The sequence below is a fragment of the Diabrotica undecimpunctata genome, chromosome 4 (assembly GCF_040954645.1).
Source record: "Diabrotica undecimpunctata isolate CICGRU chromosome 4, icDiaUnde3, whole genome shotgun sequence".
Lineage (NCBI taxonomy): Eukaryota > Metazoa > Arthropoda > Insecta > Coleoptera > Chrysomelidae > Diabrotica > Diabrotica undecimpunctata.
Genome location: NC_092806.1, coordinates 121,155,247 through 121,182,636, shown reverse-complemented (window position 1 = coordinate 121,182,636; position 27,390 = coordinate 121,155,247). Strand labels below are relative to the sequence as shown.

Below are 27,390 nucleotides of genomic sequence, written 5' to 3'. Positions count from 1 at the left end.
TTTTACTTTGTCTGCATATCAGCCATATTGTTTTGAAAGATTTAAAATCTTGATTATTTTAAACAATATTATGTATTTTTACACAAGTTAATAGTAAAAACACTCATATTTTCTATTTTTCAATTACGTTTGTTAAGGCAGTTACATATTTTTGTTGGCTTTTCACGTAAAATTTTTACGCTATTCTATTAGTTTTTTGATTTTTTTGTATTTCTTGATTTTTGGTCACTTACTAGTTTCCAGCAAAGAAAACATTAAAATTTGAACTTTCCTTTACTTTGTCGGCACAATTCACAAAAAATTACGCATTTTTGAGGCGTACCCTCTTACTATATAATAACGGAAGTTTCATTTGCGGCAAAATAAAAAAATTGCAGACGAAAGTTACTGAGCGAAGTTTGTTTGTCCTTACACCTTGTCCTGATGCCTTTGTTTCGCGCACCAGTCATAGGTTGCTAGTATTTCCCTTTAGGGAACAATATTTGTCCTTAGGGAAATAGGTTCACTTTATATACTTCTTTGAAGGACCACCCAGAAAAATGGGACAAATGAAAGTTTCGAAAAGAACGTTTTAACAAGTCTATTTAAACAATTATTACAACAACGTATTTTGGACAACGATAACTTGCTTACGATAGCTGATTTAGGAAATTTAGTTTGAATTTATGAGCACAACTAGATAACTTGTCGGGGATACAATATTGACACGAACTGAATAAACTTATTAATATACCGACTGTGTTAGACCTTCTGAGGTGCGGCTAGCGCGGACAGGAGCCTAGCGCCCATTCAATACTGGATTAGAACTGATGCAAACTCCCCTGAATCACTACACTCGTAAATCGTTTCTTAAAATTCAGAAATCTCCCCCCTGACCCTCGACGCATGTAAAGGATATGTTTACATTTAAAATACCTTCGACTTTCCTTTCATTACCTGAGAAGGGTATTTTTCAACTTTCGTTAATATTGGGAATTTTCGAATGACTCAAACCGATAATTTGGAAATAATTAATCCCTTCATTGTTATAATTCTTTGACGATTTTAGAAGCTTATGTCTAGAAAGTTATTTGAATGCAAGCTATCGGCGCCGTACAGATTATTAGATGGTACAAAAGAATTTTATAAATCTTAAACTAATATACAATGTGATATAAAATAATATGATACAAAATAAAATAAAAATATTAAATATTGTTGTTACGCAACAGTTACGTTCTTCACCTTTAAAACGCATTTTGGCGGGAAACTAGTAACTCTATTCGCACAAACGATTTCGATATGATTGTTTATAATTATCTGTATATTTTTTAGATTCGGCAATGATTTTAGAGAAACAAAACATGAAAAATAGGAAGGAAACACTTGCCCCAGATGCAGAATTATTTTATAGCTTTTTAAGTAAATTTGTAGAAGATCCAGAACTAATTAAAAATTTTAATAACATCAGTGTACAACCAGTAATGGATGTTGATGTAGAAGACAACCAAAAGGTAATAAAATTCAAAAGTATTTTTAATTTACTTACAGATTTTTAATAAATTCAAGCTTTAACATTATTCCATTTGTAGGAGGTAAAAGCAAAAATCAATTACAAAAGAAAAAAGACAAAATTTCTTGGTTTCAATACGAGAAAGTAAGTGCTATTTATTTAGTTTTAAAGAGAAGTAAAAATTGTCTAATTAATCAGAATCACAAATTATTAGTTGCATATATTTCAGAGTGTTTAAACTTTACATTTATAACTTTTTCTATCACTTTTATAAATATTCAAAATCTAGTACTATAATCGGACAAGAAATAGAAGACGGTTGCATGTTCTCGTTGATCATACAGGGGAGCAAACACCGATTTGGACCACATATTAATAATAGCAAAATTAAAAATGAAAATAATAAAAACGCAAGCTCAACGAAATAATAAAAAAATCTGAAATCTTGACTAGCTAACAACAGAAGAAGTAAACAATAAATACGCAGAAGATATAGCAAAAAAACTACAAACAGTCGAGAATAAGGATATAGAAACTGACTGGAACAACATCAGAGCGAGCGTAATAGACTCAGCAGCGGAAACAAAGTACAAATGCAAAAAAGTGAATCAAAAGAGTACAAGTTACCTGTAGGTAACACGGAAGAAGAAATTGACGAATTAATATCAAAAGGTGAGCAAAATAAGTAATGAAGCGAAATAGAGATTCCATAGGAACTCCAGAGAGTATGGAAAGATCACAGAATCTCTAAAAACACAAAAATTGTGCTAGCTAGGACGCTCGTATTTCCCAGTGTCAACAAGGTATCAACTACCTACAGAGTCATAGAATCGGCAAATAAGAAACGAATTAATTATGACGAAATTAATGTTCACTTGGATGCGAATGCTAAGAATATAATTTACCCGGAAACTGATCAATGGCTCAATTCCACTGAACTTAATATTACTGAACGACTAAGCATGAAATATTTTGTCCATGTTATGGAGAACGAATAGCGATTCGCTTAAAACGTTGATAGTACTGGGGAACATCACTCGCACGCTGTTTCAAATAGGGCATAGTCGATTTTTTTTTGTTTTTTTAAGTATTAAAAACAACAAAACAAGTGAAAAGCTTTCAACAAACTCATTTCTAGTAAAATTATTCAATCTGAAAAATTCGTGCTCCGATTCATCTAAAATTTCGGTCTTGCAGATGACTCACCCTCGTGTAATGATAGTCATAGTATTTTTTTTCTTTCTTTTCTTTTACTTTGTTGTTGGAGTAGTACCTATACGATAAATTAAACTTCTAAATGCATATTTTTCCGAAAAAAAAATTCGTTTAGTAAAACTTTTAAATTGTAGATTGGCGAAACTCACCCATACCAGTGTCAACAGTTTGTTTTCGGATGATGTAATAAACGTCAACTTGGATTTATCAGACAATACTATTACCAGTTCTCCAGAACCTAAACAAGAGGAAACAAAAGCCAAAGAGACTTTAAAATTGTTAGACCCTTTTTGCCATTACAATACGTCATTAACTAGTAAGTATTTCCATACTTATATATATATATATATATATATATATATATATATATATATATATATATATATATATATATATATATATATATTTCTAAAGTATTCAACTAGTGAATTCAGAGGTTTAATCGGTCATTCAGGTTGGCAAATAAAAAAAGAAGCCAACTACTTCATAAGTTTATCGAAGACGTTTCGCTTTATACTTCTAAAGCTTCATCAGTTCTCTAAAATATAAAAGATGACATAGAGTTTATAAGAAATACATATGTTTATAGTTCATAACTTACAACTCAATATGTAGTATATTATCGATGTTATTATACACTTCTCCAAGAAATTAACGCACCACTTTGAAATATTAAAATATTTTATTAGCGTTAATAAAAATTTCCATTGTAATGTTATATTTTGCAAGCCCCTTGTATATGCTATTTGTACACTCTATATTTATTGACTGTGTTTTAAAGCTTTTGCAACAAAATCAAAAGAAGCAAAAAATGTACTAATTCTTTAAATAAACTAATTTCCAAGTGTTCACGAATTTTATTCAGCTACTGTTTAATTGTTGATTATTGTTAATTATGTTCATTATGGAGCGTCAATCACGTAATTTAACCCGAGATGAATGTGCCCAAGCAGTGATACTGTCGGAGGAAGGTTGAAGTTACCGAAGAATTGGTCGTCAATTTGATGTGTCCCACACATCCGTCTCACGGGTGTTAGAAAGATTCCTCGAAACAGGGAATTATACTCGCAGACCAGGGCAAGGACGAAACCGGGTAACTACCCCTATTCAAGATCGATTTTTAAGAATTTCTGCTCTTCGACAACGTTTTGTAACACATCGAAGTCTACAAATTCAGCTTCGAGACGTGCATGCTATAAAAATTAGTACTGAAACTGTTCGCCAGCGACTTAGGGAATACAACTTAACACATAAGATTGCCGCCCGGGGTCCTCTATTAACTGCAGAGTATCGAAGGGGGAGACTACATTTTTCCAGAGAACACGTTAATTGGTTAAAGGCTGACTAGGAACGAGTGCTATTTACTGATGAATCCCGATTTTGTTTATACAATAACGACAGACGTGTTCGTGTGTTGCGACGACCCAACGAACGATATGCTCAGTATAACTTCTCACACACCACATTTTTTAGTGGAGGATCCGTTATGGTGTGGGGTGGTATTTCTTTGACCGCACGTATGGACCTAGTGGTCATACAAAATGGAACTGTTACAGTTGAAAGGTACATATTGGAGATCCTGAAGCAACATGTAGTACCATTCGCTCCTTATATCGGTGAAAATTTCTTACTAATGCAATATAATGCCAGACCTCACGCTGCACAGATCGTCAGAAATTATCTAGAAGAGGTAGAAATTAACACTATGAAATGGCCAGCACATAGTCCGGATTTAAATCCGATTGAAAATCCCTGGGATATCCTTGGTAGGCGATTAAGAGCGACACGGATCCAACCAAACAACTTACAGGAAGTGGGAGAGAGGCTGATCTAGATTTGGAGAGAACTAGACCAAAATGAAATACGGCAATTAATTTTAAGTATGGGCCAACGATGTGAGGCTGTTATACGTAGTAGAGGTGGAAACACTCGTTATTAAGACTTTTTTCATATTTTAGTTTACTTTTCTTATCATTATTTTTTTAGAATTTTCCGTTTTATTTTTTTTTTCTCCTGTACTTCAACATTTTCTGATGATTAGACAAATTAATATATTACTAATAAAATGTAGAATAAATCTGGTGAAGTTTTATTTTTTATTCTTTGCCTGTTTACAAATAAAATTGATTTATTGAAGTGGTGCGTTAATTTCTTGGAGAAGTGTATATCTACTGTAAACTTTACTCATTATTTAAAACTAACTTAACAAAAAAAAAAACAAAACAAAACAAAAAACACACAAATTCAGCAGAAAATAATGTTCATATTCGTAGATACGAAGATTTAAAAAATTTTTAAACGAACGTTTGGCTTCATTTAGATGGTTCTCCGCTGAAGGCAAACAAAGCTCTGATTTATTGCAATCTATGCAAACAACGTGACGCGATACCAAAAACTTTTTAAAGGGCCATATGTCACCAAATTCCAAGGTTTGAGACAATTATGAACTTCTACAGGGGTCATTGCATGATTAGTTGGACGTGTGGATTTCTATGGCGGAAAAATTTTATATATTATTTTTAATTTATGTTTTAATGAAACTTGGAAATAGGGGATGATTGTGTTATTATTTTGAATGGAAAATAAGCCAAATTTTAACTGAGAATAGGGGTTATTTATTTCGTAAGATGAGAGAGTGGTAAACCTGGCTCAAATTGTCGATGTCGGTTCTTTTGTTTATTGCCGATGAGTTCTTGAGGATCTCACACATTTCAATAAAAAAATTTATACCATATACCATTTTTGGTTTTCTGTTTTGCGAGACATGCCATTACTTTTTACTTTTATTATTCACTCGCATTATCCTTTTCCAGTTGTATTAAACGTTTCAACGTTTGGCATTCCTTTCCCCAGGTAGCTGTAGCTTCCTCCGTGGTTGGTGTTAGTTGTTGCCCTGGAAACCATCAGGGTCTTCTAACTCTAATGCCACAAATTGGTTGCATTGCTCCTGTAGTGATCCTTTCCCAAGTTAATATGCTCCTTTTCTAACTTGGCTGCACCGTACTGAAGACGACCCATAGTCAGAAATACGTATATACGGTTGCCTTCCATCGATATACCATTTTTGGTTTTCTGTTTTGCGAGACATGCCATTACTTTTTACTTTTACTTATACACATTTGGAAAGTTTTCAACGGAACATAGGGATATTCAATGTACATACTTACTAAGATCTCCTGATGTGCAATTACCCAGTGTAAATTTCAATAAAACGTCGCGATGTTTTATAAATAATATGTTTGTTCCACTGGATTGCTGCTCCTTCACGATTTGTAGTAGCAGTAACGTATTCGGAAGGCGTGGCGTACGTCGACCGACAGTGTTGTATCATTGTCTACCGATTTTCTGAGTTTTTGTGCAGATAATAATAATGTTTTATTAATAACAATTTTGTTTGTGTTCATTAGGCTTTATTTGAATTGGTTAATGTCTAGTTTAATACATTTATTATTCCAAATATTGTTGATAATATAAAATTTAAAAGGATGTATATGATATATCGAAATCCACAGATTTTTGCCGAAGGTATCTATAGATTTGGCAACAGTCCCAAGGAACATCACTTGCCGAGCAAATCAAATACCTTTGCCCTTTGCTTCTCATTATAACGCCATAAGCTGAAATTAAAGTAGTGTTTCTAACCATAAACCATGTATACAAACGAAGAAAAAGTACAAATTTTAAAATGGTATTTTGGGGGCAACTCGTACCGTGACATTATAAATTTATTTACTTGTGCCTATGAAGATAGGCCAATACCGACACAATCAACTATTAGTCGTAGTATTAAAAAATTTGAATCGTTTGGTTGTGTACAAAACTGTCGAAAATGTACGGATCTACCACGAGAGAAAATAATCAACGAAGTTCGACAAAATAGGGAAATTGATGTTTGTAGTGTTGCTGAAACTAGTGATCCTTGTTCAAGCAAAAGTATTGCTGAAGAAGTTGATATGAATGATAGGACTGTCAGGAATATTTTGAAACGGAATGGTTACCGTTGTTTTAAAGTTTCAACAACTCAAGAGTTATTAGCCGAGGACAATTTCAAACGCATGGAATTTTGTGAACTGATGATGAATAAATAAAATGATAATGAACATTTTTTAAAAAACATTTTGTTTACCGATGAATCGACATTTTAGTTACATCGGAAACATAATCCTTCTATCGTACGATATTGGTCTCGGCATAATAAGCACTTGAGTATTCCAGTACGAACACAATACCCCCAAAAACTTAATGTTTGGACAGGTATTTTGGGGGACTATATCGTCGGTCCATTTTTTATTGATGGTAATTTAACAGGAAATAAATATTTAGAATTGTTGCAAAATCAAATTATTCCAGCAGTTCAATTACTTCCTGTCAACTTTGACGATATTTGGTTTCAGCAAGACGGCTGTCCTGCTCACAATACACGAGCAGTTCAAAATTATTTAGAAACCGTTTTTGGAAATAAATTAATTTCTTCTCGTGGTACGATCAAGTGGCCTCCCAGATCACCAGACTTATCCCCAAATGATTTTTTTCTTTGGGGATATTTAAAAGCAAGTGTTTATCGACATGGTTTTAAAAGAGCCCGAAATTTAGCGGAATTGAGGGACAAAATAATTCATCTTTGTGGAAGCATTAGACCGGAACTGCTCAGAGATATGAGAGTATCTTTGTACAACAGATTTGGTTTTTGCTCTGCAGAAAGAGGCGGAATATTTAAACATCTATTACGTTGAATTTTTTATAATATTATTATGTTATTTTTGGAATTCGTTTTTATTTTAATTTTTAGAAATCTACTTTTTTTTCATGCCATTTTGGCAATAAAATATAACAATTTTTTTAGTAAAATAATATTTTAATTCCATATCTACGTAAAATTGTAGGTTTTTGGTAAATTGGCATGTACATACCCTACCTATGTTCCGTTTTTACTGGCGGCTTGGCGAGATGCGAGATTTTATTATACGATGATCGTTTGCGCTTGGTAACGTGCGCACGTGCGCAGCAGTCGAAAAATATCGACTGGAGTCGGAGTCCAGTCGAACAAATGAATTAATTAATTATAAAACATCGCGACGTTATATTGAAATTTACACTGGTTAATTGCAGATCAGCTAATCATTGTATAGTTATAAAGTTACTATGTTCCGCGAAATAAATTCCAAATCTGTATATACATATATATATATATATATATATATATATATATATATATATATATATATATATATATATATATATATATATATATTCCTTATTCTTGTAATTTACTATTATCATTATTTTTTATACTTTAATAAAATTTCAATTTTTAATTTTATAGGCATCGCTAGAGCTAGAGGCTTAACGCTTCAGGCTAAATTGACAGGAGGAATACGACAGGAATTAATACTATCCCCCTATAGTGGCATTTATCTGAAGCCTTACATTCGAAGGGACGTAGAAACATTTCCCACTTGGTTAAAATTAATGGCAGAAATCCAAGTGACTGCGAATAAATCTAACAAGGATTATCTGTTACCACCCAGAGGACCTATTGATTACACATACATTCAACCTGAACATATACCGGCTATCAATAGTCTTTGTAATCAATTTTTTTGGCCTGGAATAGATTGTAAGTTATTTATATTATATTTTGTTGATATAATTAGTTATTCTTAATTTTAATGTTCCGTCTCTTTTCGAAGGTTGGCTTTTATCATGGTTGTATTTAGTTTCATTATAAGTTAACACTTATTTTCAGTTCCATTACGAAATTATTACTAAAATTCCTATCGGCGCCATAACAAAACGGAATTACTTTTTAAGCATAATTAGGCTTGAAGGCTGTGAAATTAATAGCTAGCAGTTTAGCTAGCCATCAAATTTCACCTCAAGTTATGACTTGATATTGTCAATTTCAAAAATTGTTTGAAAATATATCTTTAAAAAATATATCTTAATAAAATAAAAAAAATTAAATACAATGGTATTCAATAAAACAAATAAATCCGTACAAAAGTATTAATAACTGTAATAGCATAGAGAAGTTATGCGTAATTGTTCAGAGATACTGGCAAATAGACCAATTTTTTAGAGCACTCACAGCATTGGATGAAAAACATGTATAGTAGTCTAAATGTACAGAAAAAAACATTCTGTTTCGAAAACATCGTTCGGTAGAATTTTTTTAAAGGTGAACTTATTGAGGTACAGTATCACAGAGATATACTTGGTCCATTCACACATCAACTGTATGAGGAATTGCAAAATGGGTGTTACTAACTGTAGATAAAATTAGTATACAGATTGAACGAATTTAAAACGGAACATACGAAATCAATGTATTTCGGCTCAACTCCGCTCTAGGTGGTTGGCCAACAAAAGGTTGTCAAATAATTATATTATAAAAATCCAATACTTCAGCGGGCTGCTGGATTCGGAACTCATTCAAGAACAAGTCAAAACTCCACCCAAATAGGTTGCCTAGAATCACTGAAAAAACTAGACTAAACAAGCAGTTATTATGCTGTCAAACCACTTATCGCTTCCTTATAGTCCAAGAGATAGAGCCGAAATTTTGAACTGATCAGTAATATGACATTTCTCTATTGGAATATATTCATTGTAACTGGGTTAAGACTTTGCCTTACAGGCGGACGCCCCTCGTGGTACAGGGGGTGGCTATACAGGGATGAAGTTGTCATTTTTTTCGGAAAAATTAACGATCAATAATATGGCTGAAAATTTGCCCAGAGTAAGATCTTGGTATAACTAGACGAAATCCCAAAGGGCGGACGCGAAAGTGGATACATAAGGTGTGGCTGACAGGGGTGAAATTGCAATTTTTTGGGGAAAAATTAACGATAAGTAATATGTCCGCCATTTTCATGGCTCATTATTTAACCCCTAAAAACTTTAAATCCAAAAGGGCGGATAGCTGGGTTGGTACAGAGAGCCACAAAACGGGGTCAAATGTACCACTTGCCTGCGCATTTTAGGTCTCGGTAACGATTTTCAAACTGATTTTATTATGATATTTTTATACCGATTGATTTGAAAATTTGTATGCTCACTTTTTTCGTAATTTTTTGAGGTAAAATCTAATTTGTAGAATCCTTTCGATTTTCTCTAAGTTATACCATGATTTGTTTTCCAAAAATATTCAAACGATTTTTCCGATAAAAAAAAATTTAGAAAGACTTTTCTAAAACATTTGATAAAACTCTACGTCATCGTCTGAATCTTTTATAGAATATTTTGTAGTTTTAAAATGATATTATGATAATGTTTTTTTTTTCAAACTAAAGTCATATTTACTTTACAAATCACATGTTTTTCTTAAATATAAATATTTTACGAATTAATTTTTAATTGAATAAATGTTTGATATTTGATATTTTATTAAATTAAAGTAATTTTATAATGTTAACTATTAAATATTTTTGGTATAACAAATAGTAATTTTACTTATTTTTTATTACAATAAAAAGGTTTTTAAATTTATATTGCATAAATAATGATTGTTCAGATATAAGAAAAATTTGATTTATTATTACATTAATAATCAATTACAAAATATATTATTTCTATTTATCAATAGGTAAAATTCAATTTGTAGAATTCCTTTAACATTTTACAAATAATTATTAATAAAAATCAATTTAATAGTGGAATTATCAATTTTTTAAGTTTAGAAATTTACTTTGTAGATATTTTCAATATTTTTTTCAACTTTCAAATTGATTGAATTTTTTTTCATTAGTTAATTATAATTTTACAAATTCTGTTTGGACATTAATTTTGCATCATTATTATTTTAAAATATTAAAATAATAATGATGCGCGTTCATTTAGATCAGTAATTCTAGACGCATGCGCTAAATGTAATAAGTATCAAGATGCTTTTATTCAACTTGGTGAAACTGACTTCGATTGTAATGAAGTTTTTGAAACCTTAGAAACTTTCATATGTCATTTATATGGAACAGGACTGACGAGAACAATTCCAAAAAGAAAAGTAAACGATGTCAGAGTTTCACTATTTAACCGGCAGTATAAGTTCCATGTGAACGAGCCTTAAAAAAAAAACTAAAAAATTTCGATGCTTCAAGCTTACCACCCTGTCAAGATGAATTACACCAACATCTACTGCGAGCTCATTATATTTCAAATATTTGGACAAATGCTCATAAAAAGTACCAACAGAATTGATTGTTGAAGAACATGGTTGGGAGTTTAAAGATGAAACATATAAATTCAAATGATTTAGTGGACCTCAGATGCCAGAATCAGTTCGAGAAGTAGTGATTGAAAATGAAGCAGATAATGAATGTGATATTATTGAAAGTGAAAGTGACGAAGATGATGAATGTGATGACATCAATGAGAGTGAGAAAAATGACGAAATTTTTAAAGTTTTTCTAAATTTTTTTTTCTTATCGGAAAAATCGTTTGAAAATTTTTGGAAAAAAATCATGGTATAACTGACAGAAAATCGAAAGGATTCTACAAATTAGATTTTACCTCAAAAAATTACGAAAATTTTCATTTACGGAAATTTTTTTGGAAAATTTTGAGGAAAACTCTACTTGACGCTTTTCAGAATAGTAACAGAAGTGAGCATACAAATTTTCAAATCATTCGGTATAAAAATATCATAATAAAATCAGTTTGAAAATTGTTAAAGAGACCTAAAATGCGCAGGCAAGTGGTACATTTGACCCCGTTTTATGGCTCTCTGTACCAACCCAGCTGTCCGCCCTTTTATATTTATAGTTTTTAGGGGCTAAATAATGAGCCATGAAAATGGCTGTCATATTACTTATCGTTAATTTTTCCCCCAAAAAATTGCAATTTCACCCCTGTCCGCCACACCTTATGTATCCACTTTCGCGTCCGCCCTTTGGGATTTCGTCTAGTTATACCAAGATCTTACTCTGGGCAAATGTTCAGCCATATTATCGATCGTTAATTTTTCCGAAAAAAATGACAACTTCATCCCTGTATAGCCACCCCCTGTACCACGAGGGGCGTCCGCCTGTAAGGCAAAGTCTTAACCCAGTTACAATGAATATATTCCAATAGAGAAATGTCATAAATATTACTGATCAGTTCAAAATTTCGGCTCTATCTCTCCGACTATTAGGCAAGCTCCTCTTTCCTTTAAAGGAGACAGATAGTTGAACGATATTTTATACAATGTCTATCACCGGGTATGGATTTATTTTTGTCCAAGTTTTATATTGGTCCACTATTTCAAATGCAGTTCAAACAGACATATATTAAATTGTATGTTCCGTTTTAAATTGGTTCAATCTGTATACACAATAGGACAAACATGAAGAATATCCTAAACGAGAGCGGGTGTATAACATAGATTGCTGGATACAAATATGAGAGCTCTTACTTGTAATATAAAAATGTCTTAAATACTAACGGTTTAAAAGGCTATCCAAAGGTAAAAAACGATTTATTAAAGAGAAAGAGAGAAAACAAATAGCATAAATAAAATTAATACAAATAAATAAAAAACAAAATTTCTACTGCTAAATATTACTTACTAGTTAACAAGTCTTTTAAAACGTGTATGTGCGTGTTGTCCATTTAAGTCACTATCATGAAGATCCTGAATTTAGAGATGTGGAGATGTGGCAACCATGTGTCAAAGGCTACCCAGAGAACTATGCGAAAAACTTCTGGTTTACACAAAAAGGGCACCACTAACTTATCATTAATTGCTCTTACACCAAGAGCGAGTCAAATCTTTGACATCGATTGAGAAGCTTCTTCTTCTTTTTATATAGACATGACTCTGTCTGTTTTTCAATGTGCCTCCAGTAAGTTGTCATTCCATCTTCATACTAATTGTATCATTGTACTCATTGTACTAATTTTATTTGAGTTTAAGCTCATTTTGATGAATAAATTAAATACTAAAATTCTAGTTTGGCATTTAATTAATAAAAATTCTAACGTCCGCCTTTGGTTATTTTTGTCAATAAGTTGACGTTTGTCAATTCTGTAGTTGTTTTTAGTTTGCAAAAGCGTTTGTAGCTCAGTATTTAGTTTCTGTTTCTGCTTAGTTTAGTCAATTCTCTAGTTATTTTTAGTTTTCAAACGCGTTTATACCTGAATATTTAATTTCTCTTTCTGCTTAGTTTAGTCAATTCAAGTTTAGTCAAGTTCTTTTTAGTTGGTTGTTCTTGGTTAAAATTTAGTTTAATTATTGTTTAACTAGACGTTTAAATTTTTAAAAAGGCAGAATGGTACGTTCTGTAGCCGACAAAGTAGCAGCTGTGTTAATAATTGGTGAATGTGAAAATAATTTCCATGCAGCGGAACGTCTTTTCAATGAGAGATATCCCGATCGTCCTACATCGAGAGCTTATTTGAGGAATCTTTTTCGGAAGTTTAAACAAACAGGTAGTGTTCAAGATGTCAAACGATCTGGTCGATCAACCTTTAGTGATGACAAAAAAATTATCCATACAAATTAAACTTTGCGACCGAAGACTAGAATTCTGTGAAAATATGTCCAATAAAATTAACCAACAGCCCGATTACATAAAAACAATTTGTTTTAGTTACGAAAGTACTTTTTTTCTCAATGGGAATGTTAACACACACAATGTGAGGTATTGGAGTGACACAAATCCTGACGTCTTTCGTGAAACACATACTCAATTTCCAAAAAAAAAAAATAAATGCCTGGGCAGGTATTTTGGGAAACCACATAGTTGGGTCTGTTGTTCTCAATACTAACTTAAATGGTGAAATGTATCTGGAGATGTTACAAAATGTAATTGAACCGTTAATACTTGAAATTCTGGAGGATAATCCAGATAAATTCCGCAACTTGGAAATAACGTTTCAACAAGATGGTGCTCCTGCACACCATTATGGTGCAGTAAGACGTTACCTAGATGAGGAATATCCTGGTATACTCTATCTTATTTACTTACCGTTGCATGTCATTATCATTGACAGAGATCGAAGTTGACATAGTTGCCAAAGTATAAAAAAATCCTGAATCCACTTTAAATCAAATAGGTCACATAATTATTGCAAAAGTGGATTATACAACAAAACAAATTAATATTTAATGTAAATAGTTAGAAACACAAATTATTGAAATAAAACACACTAATTTTGTTTTAAAAAGAACAGATTTTATTAAATAGGTAAAAGTATAAAACAAGAGGTATTCACTTTAAAATTGAAAATAATAAAGTACAAAAAGTGTCAACACCGCAACTGTCAAATAAGTGTTACCAATTTATGCCAAAATATCACCCTCGTTCGATTACAGTTACAGTGTGTTCCGAACAAATGTTCTTCATAAAAACGCTTTATAATGCATTTATACAAATTAAATGAAACATATTTTTTTGTAGAGAAATTAATAGAAATTTTTAAATATTATTTCTACGTGTATATAATAAAATATTTCTAGTAGCTGTAATGCCAGTGTACTCGGCAAAGTGATTCTAAAAAAGAACACACCTACCGCCTAAATATTTCGTGTTGGTATCATCTGACCTCACGGTCTATGACGCGAATGACGTGCAACGGTAAGTAAATTAGATGAAGTATAGATGGATTGGACAACGAGGTACGATAGAATGGCCAGCTCGGTCACCGGACCTCACACCATTAGATTTTTTTCTGTGGGGATACTTGAAATCTAAAATTTACGCTACAGTACCCGACAATATTGATATTTTAAAACAACGAATTGTTGAAGAATGTAGGGCAATTTCCCCCGACACAATTGAACGAGTTCGGCAAGAGTTTAGAAATAGGATGCATTACTGAACATACAATTTTAGTATAAGTTACAGCCCTTCGAAGTTACAAAATAAATTTTTTTTTGCAATATCTCCTAAACTACTTGACATTTTGCAATAAAAATGGACACGTTACTTTCTTGTTCTGAAATCATTTTTCATACAAAAGAAACAACAAAATCTAAGCGCACAGAAAAATTTTAAGGGGGGTGTGCAGCCCTAAATCCCCCAAACGTTTGAGTACGTTCACATCAAATGAATTTTGTAGCATCATTAGTTTAATACATTATTTATAACTTTTTTGCCTCTTATCACTTTTTCGAAAAACTAGTGTTTTCCTAGTTGGCCATAAAGTTACAATTAGTTGCTACGGATACAATAATTACAGTTCCATCAATAATAGTGAATAATTTGAAGCTATCATTTATTGGGTGAATAAGATTAATATTAAAAATTTTGATATTACAATGGCCTACACATTTTAGGAAATGACAGATATGCATTTTACTTTTGGTAAGTTGGATCAGATTACATTATGATTTCAATAAACTATAGCGAATATCGTAGGTGAATGTCAAGGAAATAGTGCAGCAGCCGCAAGGCGTTATGCAGTAAAATACCCCAATCGAAATACACCCGATAGACGATTATTTCTGTCCATTGATCTTCGTTTACGGGAAACTGGTACATTCCAACCGCAAGTTGCTGGCAATAGTGGTCGTCCAATAATGAATGCAACTGTTGAAGACATTTTAGAAATCATTGAAGAAGTCCCTGGAACAAGTACAAGGGTATTAGCTGCTCAACTAAATGTTCCTCACGTAAGGGATTGGAGGCGTTTGAAGGATCAGCTGCTTAAACCCTATCACTTAACGACGGTTCAAGAGTGATTGGTTGAAGATTACCCTAAAAGGATTGGATTTTGCGATTGGTTCTTAATGGAAAACACTCGAAATGTTAATTTTATTAGAATTATTTTTTTAATGACGAGTCTACCTTCAGTAGAAATCGAATAACAAACCAACATAACGAGCACATTTGGGCCGGCAAAAAAAACGACTCATCACCAAAGGACTTTCAAAGTTAATGTTTGGGCAGGAATTGTGGATAACAATCTAATAGGCCCAGTATTTCTTCCCAACAATTTAAATGGTGATAATTATTTGCAATTCTTGTCAAACGATTTACAAGAGTATTCGAAAGAAGTGAATATTGCAATAAGGCAAAATATGTGGTTTCTACAAGATGGCGCTCCACCGCATTACAGTAATGAAGTCCGGGAATACCTTTGCAGGCAGTATCCTGGTCGGGGCATTGGAAGGGGTCGTGACGCACCTATTTTTTGGCCACTCAGAAGTCCAGGTCTTAACTCCATGGACTTTTGCTTTTGGGGGTTTATGAAAGAGGAAGTGTATTCTGTAATAATAGAGGATGAACAACAAGTGAGAGTTAGAATAATTGAAGCTGCAAATCAATTTCGTCAAAAAAAATATGATTTTTCAGCGCATTCGGTTTTCCTTATTAAAACGATACCGAATGTGTATTGAAGAAAATGGGGGTCATTTTGAACATTTATTGTAATATCATATTTATAGAGGTTATAGACATTTTTTGTACGTATTAATCCATTTAAGCAATTTATTTAGTTGCACGTATTTTTTTAAAGGTTAATGAAAAGAGCCGTAACTCAATAAAAACTGTTTTTTGAAAAAAGTGATAAGAGGCAAAAATTTTTAAATATAATGTGTTAAACTAATGATGCCACAAAATTCATTTGATTTGAACGTACTCAAAAGTTTGGGGGGATTTAGGGCTGCACACCCACCTTAAAATTTTTCTGTGGTCTTAGATTTTGTTGTTTCTTTTTTATGAAAAATGCTTTCAGAACAAGAAAGTAACGTGTAAGATATTGGGTTTAAAAAACAGAATTATCAAATTATTATACACTAATAACATCAACAAAGGATTAATGGAACTGAAAGACATTTTATTAGAGAATTCTTACCCAATTAAACTAATTAACAAATTTTTATTTAACAACCCCAATAATAGAATGATCATACAACAATCGAAAACTAGTTATCAATAACAAAAAATATAATAAACAGAAACGAGTGTCTTTCTGACATAAATCAAACTTCAAAATAATAATTATTGTCAACATGGTTCTTACATAATTAAATAAAATTAAAATATTGTAATTATTGTATATTGAATTTATATGAATTTAAACAAAACAAAAGTCATGCACTCCGAAGACACCGTGACAATAATAAACGATAAAGTTATAGAAAAAGTTGAAGAATATATATACTTAGGACAAAAAATAATACTAAATAGGGAAATTCAAACTGAAGAAATAAAAAGAAGAAGAAAGTTAGCTTGGGCAGCATTCGGTAAACTGAACTATATACTCAGAAATCAACAAATTCAATTACATCTTAGATCTAAAGTTTTTGATGCATGCATTATTCCGATATTAACTTATGCGGCACAAACATGGACAATCACAAAAAAGAATATGAATATACTTAGAGTCACTCAACACGCGATGGAAAGAGCAATGCTAGGTATATCACTTAAGGACAAGAAAACAAACACATGGATAAGACAGAAAACCAAAGTCACCGATATGGTGCAAAAATCATTAAAGTTAAAATGGGAATACGCTGGACATGTAGCTAGGAGCGATCTAAACAAATGGCACAGATCAATTTTAACCTGGAGACCATAACAACACAAAAGACCCAGAGGCAGACCTCCGATGAGATGGACAGATGATCTGAAAAGGACTGCCGGGAAAAATTGGCTACAAGTAGCGTACAATAAAAAACAATGGAAAGGAAGACTTGAAGAGGCTTATGTTCAGATGTGGACGTGAATGGCTAGACGAAGAAGAAGAAGAATTATTGTATATATTCTTTAAGTTTAATATTTTGTGAATTTAAAAATTTAATGGATTAACCTTATGTTCTATGTTTTTATGCTATTTTTATACAATGTGTTTAACTCAAATTTCATTGTATTTACTGATAAAATAATTATAACTATATTTTAGCATTTTAAAAGTAAATGTGCTTACGACTTAAATTTAAACTAAAATTACATCAAATTATTATTATTTTTTCATTTTTAGTGACAGAAACGCTACAGTACCCAGACTTTAGCTGTATTGTTTTATACAAAAGACTGATTATAGGATTCGCCTTTTTAGTCCCAGATGTCAAAAATACCGAAAATTATATGTCGTTTTTATTTACAAGACCTGGTTGGAGAAACTGCGGCATTGCCAAATTTATGATTTATCATTTAATTCAAGTAAGTAATACAAAATATAAAATCACCATAATATAAAAGTAAAAAAAAGTATAAAAACCTATTTTTTCCTGTAATAGGTATATTTAAATATAACTCTTATATAAGGATTAGTTGAATCAAATTTCGGTCGTATCAGATCATCCCTTTTTATGTATAGCCACATAAAACGAGATTCAAACCTTTGTTTTATATATTAAAACATAAAAAATATTAGGAAGCAGTAACATAATGTCGATGAGTGAAGAATTAACTAGAAAGGAATGTTTTGATCTCTTAATCGAAAATGGTAATTCTAAATGTGTGTAAAATAAACAGATTATAGTAATAGTTAAAAATGTTAAGGATTAACACTTAAAGGCAGATACATTAATCCAGAAAAACCATGGATGACAGATGAGATCCTGACACTAATGGATGTAAGAAGAAAAGTCATAAATGACCCAGACATATATAAAACGATAAATATATCAATAAGAAGGAAAATCAGAAAAGCGAAAGAAAAAAGCAATGGAAAGATGCGAAGAAATTGAGACTCTACAGTCAAAGTACGATAGTCACAATGTACATAGAAAAGTTAACGAACACACACACATGTATATATATATATATATAAATATATATATATATATATATATATATATATATATATAGATATATATATATATATATATATATATATATATATATATATATATATATATATATATATATATATATATATATATATATATATATATATAATACACCGGTATTTAGGCGGTACGCCCTTCCGATAGGGATCTATGGAGGAGTATCACCGAGCCGCAAGCCCTTATCTCTTACCGTACTGCTCCACCATAGGCCGATCAGACACCAGCATATTCTAGTCTAAGCCGCAGATTCATTTAGTATTTTAAACTGCTGCGTTAGCCTTTTTGTTTTCTGTACACCGAGCTGGGGATCGAACTCACATCCACTGAACCACTCACAGTGAAGCGAATGAGAACCGGTCGCCCAGCCCGCTTGGCTATCTGACCGACTAGATACTGACCAAAGAGATAACACCTTTAAATTGCCATGAATGGATGATTGATGAAGAAGATTACAACAGAAAGTTTATTCTGCAATAACACAACTAAAGAATGGAATAAAACTCCTTAACTCTTTTCTTTTGATGGAGCTAAAAAGCATTTAGCGAAATATAGAAATGTATATTGTGACAATTAGGGTTTATAGAAAATAATTTATAAGTTATATACTACATAATATTAGATATTTGGTTGTTTTAAATAAGTTATATACTAGAGAATTTAATAAAAATATATTTATGTGAGGGCATTTTTAATAAATTAGCATATAATAATTGTAAAAAGTTGTATTTTAATATTGTAAATATATATAAGTGAGCCATGTGCTTAGGCAACCAAAAATACTCTCGGAGATTGACAGATATTTATACTCTGAAGTGACGTTTAAGAATATTTACGAATATAAAGTGGGTTATAATAATATATTGTTTGAAATGTGTATTTTATTAAATTAGAATGTTAAGTTACTAATTTAATTATATATTCTGATCTGAAAAGCCTAAATGTAAACAAAATTATTAATAGAAAAGAATGGAATTCTCTGGATCTCCGGAGATGGCCATGTTTGCGAAATGGTTTGTTCCAGAAAATTCAGACAAGTATTTGATAGAACAAATTAGAACATGATATCTTACGAGATGGTTCTAGAAATCCAAAAACATATAAATACCCGTGATTTGGATTCAAGATGGCAGTTTTTGAGTTTTTAGTCTGAAGTCAAGCAGTTTTTAGAAGTTTTTAGTCAGAAGTCAAGCAGTTTATTATGAAAGTTAGTTAGAGTCAGTGAATCAAGTACAAATAGTCCAATAGTTTAATATAGTGAGTTAAATGAAGATTAAAAATTATGCATATAATTTAATGCACATTTATAATTATACACAAATAATTATTGAAGATAAAAAAAGGTATATTGGAAGAAATTAAATTATATTATGGTTGGAGATTAGTATAAATCAACTTATAATAATTGGATATTGGTATATTGAAAAGAAGAATAAATATAAATGCTGTTTGCTGGTTTGGTTGGTGGTGTATAAATGCTGGTGAAGAAAACTATATCTTAAATTGGTAGAAGCTGATAATTGAAAAAAGTAATTTCACAAAAAACAAGGATAACCGAAGTACGAAGACTTTCAGTGGTGATTAGAATATATATAGTGGAAAACAGTTCATTTAGGCATTCAGTGAAAGAAAGGTACAAAATTTTGTTAATATAATTTAGTTAGTGTCATAACAATTTCAATTTTGAAGATAGTTTTGTTTAAATTTTAGATTGTCTATAGAATTTAATTAGTTTTATAAGAATATCAGTTTAAAGATAGTTTATTTTAAATTTACATTGACTAGGTTAGATATATATGTGTGTTTCATAATAGTTATAATAAAGATAATTTAAAAAAAGTACTTACAAGCTAATTCTTTGAGAACCGCGATAAAAACCCTATATATTATATTATTAAAAATACTCATTGCTCATCATTCAAACAAAAAACACATCATAACAATATATATATATATATATATATATATATATATATATATATATATATATATATATATATATATATATATATATATATTGTGTTTTATATATAATATACAGGGTGGTCCTTAAGTAATTGTACAAAAAGAAACCGTAGATTCTAAAGTTTAAAATATTATGATTTAAGCCAAATTGCTTTAATAAAATGTTGATATTAAGAAAGATACAGGGTGTTAAAGTGAAAATTTCAAATTTTAATTTTCGCTATAACTTTCAAGTTTGTGAACATTTATGTATTAAAATTCATAACTGGGTACTATTTAACATTAGAAATTATAATTATACTTTAATATAGCTGATAGAGGGCGCCACATATGTGGCATACATTTGCACTTAACTATTTTGTTATTAAGTTGTAAGTTATTAATAAGTATACCTTTTTTTTGTTAAAATAACATTTTATTAAGGCAATTTGGCTTAAATCGTAATAATGTAAAGTGTAGAATCTACGGTTTCTTTTTGTACAATTACTTAAGGACCACCCTGTATTTATGGTCAAAATTTGATTTTTTGTCTCTAAGTTTTTTCCCTTATATTTTAAATAAACAATATTTATATCATTTTTTTATATCAAGAATATCTTTATTTAACCGTTTTTTTAATTAAAATTGATAAATAATTTACGGTGATATTTGCAAAAAAGCAGTTTTTTTTGCACTAATTTATAAATTTTATTAATTTTTTTATTAACAAAATAAAATGTTATTAATACATGTCAACATCGAGGAATTACCGTCTTTTAAATTTGTGCGAAATTTCCCCCCGATCGGTCAAATAGTTTAAAAGTTATTTAATTATAAATTACATGTATTCGGTCCCACACGTTGCTGGCTGTATTCAGTTGAATGGCAAAAGAGGGGATTACCTCATGCGCACATTTTGGTTTGGTTAATCGACAAAATCCGTCCTGAAGAAATCGATAGTATCATTTCTGCGGAAATTCCAAATCCGTCTACTGACCAAGTGCTGTTTGATATTGTTACAGCAAACATGATCCATGGTCCAAGTGGTACTCTTCATCGTTCATCGCCTTGCATGGCAGATGGAAAATGTACTAAAAATTTCCCTAAAGATTTCACTAATGATGGGATAACAAATGCCGACGGATATCCAATATATCGTCGAAGAAGTCCCGATAATGGTGGATACTCATTTATTAAAAATATCAGCAACACAGACATTGACAATCGTTGGGTGGTGCCGTATTCACCTCTGCTAAGCAAGACATACAGTGCTCATATTAATGTTGAGTTTTGCAGTTCTGGGAAGAGCATCAAATATATTTGCAAGTATGTCCATAAAGGCAGTGATATGGCTGTGTTTACAGTAGAAAATACTAATGTAAATGCTCCTCGGCGTATCTTCGGTTTTTAAATTCATGAACGGGATCCAGTAGTTGTTCATTTAGCCGTCCATCTTGAAAACGGTCAGCGTGTATTTTTCACGAACGAGACAGTGATTGATCGTGCTACAAATTCACCTAAAACTACACTCGCAGCATTTTTTGAATTGTGTAATAGTATGGATGGTTTTGGTGCCTGCAAGAACATTACTCTATTCACAAGTACCACAATATTTCACATGGGCTCAAACAAAAAAATGGATGCCCCGCAAGCAAGGCTCACCAGTTGATGCATGTCTCAATTTATTTAAATCGAACGCTTTGGGGCGATTATTTACAGTTAATCCAAGACACACTGAGTGCTTTTATCTTCGACTGTTGTTGGTTAATGTTACTGGCCCATTATCATTTCAAGATATACGTAAAGTGAATGGGCAACAGTATCCAACATATAAAGACGCATGCCTTGCACTCGGATTGCTGGAAGACGACAACCAGTGGGAGTGTATGCTTGCTGAAGCTGCATTGCACTCTACAGCAATACAAATTCGTCTACTATTCGCTATAGTATTGACTACATGTTTCCCAGCTCGAGCACAGATATTGTGGGATAATCACAAAGATTCAATGACTGATGATATATTGCATCAACATCGTACACGGTGCAACGATCTAACGATAACATTCAGCGACACTATGTACAATGAAGCATTGATTGCTATTGAGGATCTTTGCATTGTCATTACCAACTTATCACTCACTCATTTCGGTATGAATTCGCCAAATCGAACTGCATCTGATTTAATTAACACTGAAATGAATCGTGAACTGCAGTACAACACTGTATAAATGGCAGCGATTGTTACTCGCAATATCCCACTAATGAATGACGAACAAAGAATCATTTATGACCGCATTTTGTTCGCAGTTTCAGCAGGACAAGGAGGATTCTACTTTTTGGATGCACCGGGTGGAACTGGCAAAACATTCCTTATTTCACTAATTCTTGCTGAAATACGATCAAATAATAGCATCGCATTGGCCGTTGCATTATCGGGCATTGCGGCAACTTTATTGGATGGAGGCAGAACAGCTCATTCAGTATTTAAGCTGCCACTAAATATTCAAAATAACCCTGACGCAGTGTGTAACATTAAAAAACAATCGTCCATGGCTACCGTGCTAAAACAGTGTAAAATTATCATCTGGGTTGAATGTACTATGGCACACAAACATTCAATTGAGGCGGTAAACAGGACATTGAAAGATATTAAAAACAACGACAAACTATTTGGCGGCACTCTGTTGGTGCTTTCAGGTGATTTCAGACAAACACTTCCTGTCATTCCACGTTCAACATACGCTGATGAGATCAACGCTTGCTTAAAATCAACTCCATTGTGGCGTAACGTTGAAAAAGTACAGCTGAAAGTAAATATGCGCGTTCAAATGCTTCAAGATCCATCCGCTGAAACATTCTCAAAACAACTCTTAGATATCGGTGATGGAAAAGTTGCTACAGATGAAACTGGATATGTAAAATTACCGACCGATTTCTGCACAATCGCTGATTCGCAAGATACTCTCATTGAACAAATATTTCCTGATGTACACACACAGTACGTAAATCACGAGTGGCTTGCAGAAAGAGCTATTTTAGCAGCAAAAAGTGGAGACGTCAACAATTTAAATTTGAAGATACAACAGTTGTTGCCAGGGAACTTGGTATCATACAAATCTATTGATACAGTTTGCGATGCCAGCGAAGCTGTCAATTTTCCCACAGAATTTTTGAACTCACTGGATTTGCCAAGCATGTCACCGCATAATTTACAATTGAAAGCTGGATCTCCAATTATTTTGCTTCGTAATTTAAACCCGCCACGGCTGTTCAACGGTACGCGATTAGTCATTCGAAAATTGATGAAAAACGTTATCGAAGCCAGCATTTTAAATGGCAAGTTCAAAGGTGAAAATATATTAATACCACGGATTCCTATCATACCTACAGATGTGCCAATTCAATTCAAACGAATTCAGTTTCCGATTAGATTGACATTTGCAATCACAATCAACAAATCCCAAGGCCAAACGATGTCTATTTGTGGCTTAGATTTGAGTACACCATGTTTCTCACACGGGCAATTGTACGTAGCATGCTCTCGAGTGGGTAAACCATCCAGTTTGTTTGTGCTCGCTAAAGATGGGCTAACAAAAAATATTGTTCGCGCTATAGCATTAAGAGATTGATTTTGTTTGTTAGGGTTACTTGAATAGGGTTACAATAACTTGAAAATAATATTGTTTGGCGTTTGTTATTTTTATATTCCCTTATCGTTCATAGCGCTCCTCGCCCATTTCACGCATATACCACATACTTACACACTTATAATAAGTAAGGAACTTTTTGTCTACACTAGAATTTATCTAGAAACTAGAAATAATTTATAAGGCAAAACAGCGTTTGCCGGGTCAGCTAATATATATATATATATATATATATATATATATATATATATATATATATATATATATATAATATATATATATATATATAATATATATATATATATATATATATATATATATATATATATATATATATACAGTCCTCTCTCTCTATAACGATATGCAAGGGACCGGGAATTTTCATCGTTATAAGGAGAGATCGTTATACAGAGAGAGACAAAATTCGGTACTGTAATATTAATAATACTGTACTAAATAACCTATTTTAATTTTAAAAAATTATCAAAACAAATATAAATGAATTAACATTGTATTCCACATAGATTTATTAACGAATAATATAAGCAATACAGTATAAAAAATGACTGTACAATTAAAACGTGTGTACTGTACAATAAAAAAAAATAATATGCTACTGTAAAATATATTTAGCCTACATTACCAAAAAAATCTGTCACCTTGGTCTGTCTTCTTTTCCCTTTTCACAGAACTGACCTGACCTTGTCCTGAAGACTCATCGAATCTTCCACAGCACTCATATCGTCTTCCTGGTGGATGAAGAATCGATGCAGTACTTTTGCCACATCCAATGCCTGCTGAGGGGTCGGAGCTGGTTCTGGCTCTGCTTCCACTTCCGAGTCACTGTTTTTTTCTTCTACACGAACTGCTTGCAGGATGTCCTCGTCAGAAAGTCCAGATGTTGTAGCTACATTTTTATCCAACTTCTTCAAAATCTGTTAGCTCTTTCGGTCCGTAGGTGATAGTAAGTTCAAACTGTCTGGCCCAAATATCTAATGGCAGGTTATCTTCATCATCAGTCAATCCTTGATCTTCCAGCCATCCTGCGTGTTTGAAAGAATGTTTTATTGTATTGCACGTCACTTCGTCCCAGGATTTACTAATCATTAGGATGCCGTCAAGAATGTTTAGTTTAAGATCTCCATTATTCCCAACCAATTCCATCAAAAGTCTTCTCCTGTAATGGCTTTTCAAACTCTTCATGACACTTTGGTCCATGGGCTGAAGGTCACTCGTTGTGTTTGCTGGCAGAAAACAGAGTTCGATGTTTTGAAGGTCGCGCAATACAGGATGAGCAGGACAATTGTCTACAAGCAAAAGAATTTTTCCCTTTAAGCTCGATATCCCACTTTCTTATCGCTTCTTCAAAAATTTCTCCGAGGTCATCCACGCACTTTTGTTTGCTTTATGGTTACATCACTAACAATTTTCGCTTCACCGAACCTGTCATGTTAGCGGCCACTAAAAGTGCAATGCGTTCCTTAGAGAGTTTTCCACCAACGCACTTTTCCAATTTAAATTTTAAAGTTCTGTTTGGTGTCATTTTAAAAAACAATTGACAACATTGAAAATGTCGTCTGACGCATATCGTGCCTTCAGTCCAGGCCACACGTTTTCTAGCCAATCATCCGTTACGTTTTTGTTAACATCGCGAGCCTCTCCGCTGATTTTTCCGTAGTTGATCTTGTGCCGCAGCTTCCACTTACTCAGCCAACCCTCAGATGCCTTGAAATTCTCAATTCCAAGTTCAGTTGCAAAAACTCAGCTTTTGTCCTGACCACAGGCCCAGAAAGTGGAATATGGTTCATACGTTGCTGTTGGAACAACTGAAGCATATCGCGATTTAAATCTTCGTGCTGAGGTTTCCGCAACTTCTTCCTGCTACCGCCCTCCATCACCGCTTTAAGCCACTTTTTTCTGCCCTTCCATATCGTAGCCACTGCTGACTGAGACAGCCCCGTCCGATGAACGACATCCGATAGCTTTTCACCTTTCTCTATTGCTCAAGTTATCGATAACTTTTCCTCCACCAAGAGCACTTTACGCTTTTTCGAAAACATGTTGACTGTTGACACACTAAGACACAACTCAAACTGGAAATGAAATGTCGTCAATAGATGACAACATCTGTGTGATAACAGTTAGGTACGCCGCCCGAACCATAAATGTGAGTCACTTAATTCTCTGGTAGAAAGGAAGTAGAAATGTAGTAGTAGTAGAAGAAGGAGTAGAATGGGTGGCCGCATTCCTTAAGCGCAAAACAAAACAACCGCTCAACAATGACCTTGCCACTCGTGACTCAAGTAGTCTGAACTTTAAACACAATAACACATTTGTCATCAACTATTGAACGCTTAAAAAGTTATCGTTATAAAGAGAGAACGATATCGGTATAGAGAAAGAATTAATACATTGTTCTTATGACGAACCAACCAACGTTTACTATTTTCATCGTTATAGAGGAATTATCGTTATATAGGGAATCGTTATAGAGAGAGACTACTGTATATCTATATATATATATATATATATATATATATATATATATATATATATATATATATATATATATATATATATATATATATATATATATATAATAAATATTTTTTTGTTTTCAGACCAGTTTAGAGAAGGACATAACTCTTCACGTTTCAATGAACAATCCTGCATTGTTATTGTATCAGAGATTTGGTTTTAAAGTCGAGAACGTAGTATTAGGATTTTATGATAAGTTTCTCAGAAGTGAAGTAAACGATTCCAAACACGCATTTTTCTGTAGATTGGAGAGGAGATAAACATAGTAGAAAAATATTGTTAATAACGTATATTTATTTTAATTGTATTTATTATTGTATTATACTCGATTTTTGAAACTTTTGTTTTATTTATGTGTGCATCGGGTCTTGCACTTAAAAAATTGATATATGAATATTTAGACAGATTCACTGTCGGAAAATATGGCACAAAGATTCCTACCTCTCTGTATTAATACCTCAAATTAACTTACTTTTTCCGTCGACCATCCATTTATGATTAATTTTAACACCCTCAAAATCATTGATTAATGACCCCTATTAATGAATGATTTTCTATTAATGAACGATTTTATTATATGCAAATAAATGTAAAATTATTTGTATTTCTGAGAAATTAATTTATGTTTCGAAATCTTAGTATATATATAAATATATAAATATATAATATATATATATATATATATATATATATATATATATATATATATATATACATTATTCTTTTTGTTCAAAAATGATTAATAAGTTATTTTACCACGTTCAGTAACAAAAACAAACCAAGTACATATTTCACCTACCGCGAGTTCTCTTGGAAATATCTACCGAGGTACCGAG

The 27,390-nt window shown here is 32.2% G+C and overlaps 1 protein-coding gene across 1 annotated transcript in view; it reads left to right on the top strand.

The window, feature by feature from the left end:
* Atac2 (Ada2a-containing complex component 2) overlaps positions 1 to 26,873 on the top strand; it is a 30,201-nt gene extending 3,328 nt beyond the window's left edge. The window contains exons 3-8 of the mRNA XM_072530128.1: positions 1,315 to 1,493; positions 1,572 to 1,636; positions 2,842 to 3,023; positions 8,031 to 8,324; positions 17,615 to 17,796; positions 26,638 to 26,873. Coding sequence (XP_072386229.1) covers positions 1,315 to 1,493; positions 1,572 to 1,636; positions 2,842 to 3,023; positions 8,031 to 8,324; positions 17,615 to 17,796; positions 26,638 to 26,814 — 1,079 coding nt within the window. The 3' untranslated portion in view covers positions 26,815 to 26,873. The remainder of the gene's footprint in view (positions 1 to 1,314; positions 1,494 to 1,571; positions 1,637 to 2,841; positions 3,024 to 8,030; positions 8,325 to 17,614; positions 17,797 to 26,637) is intronic.
* The last annotated feature ends 517 nt before the right edge of the window (positions 26,874 to 27,390 follow it).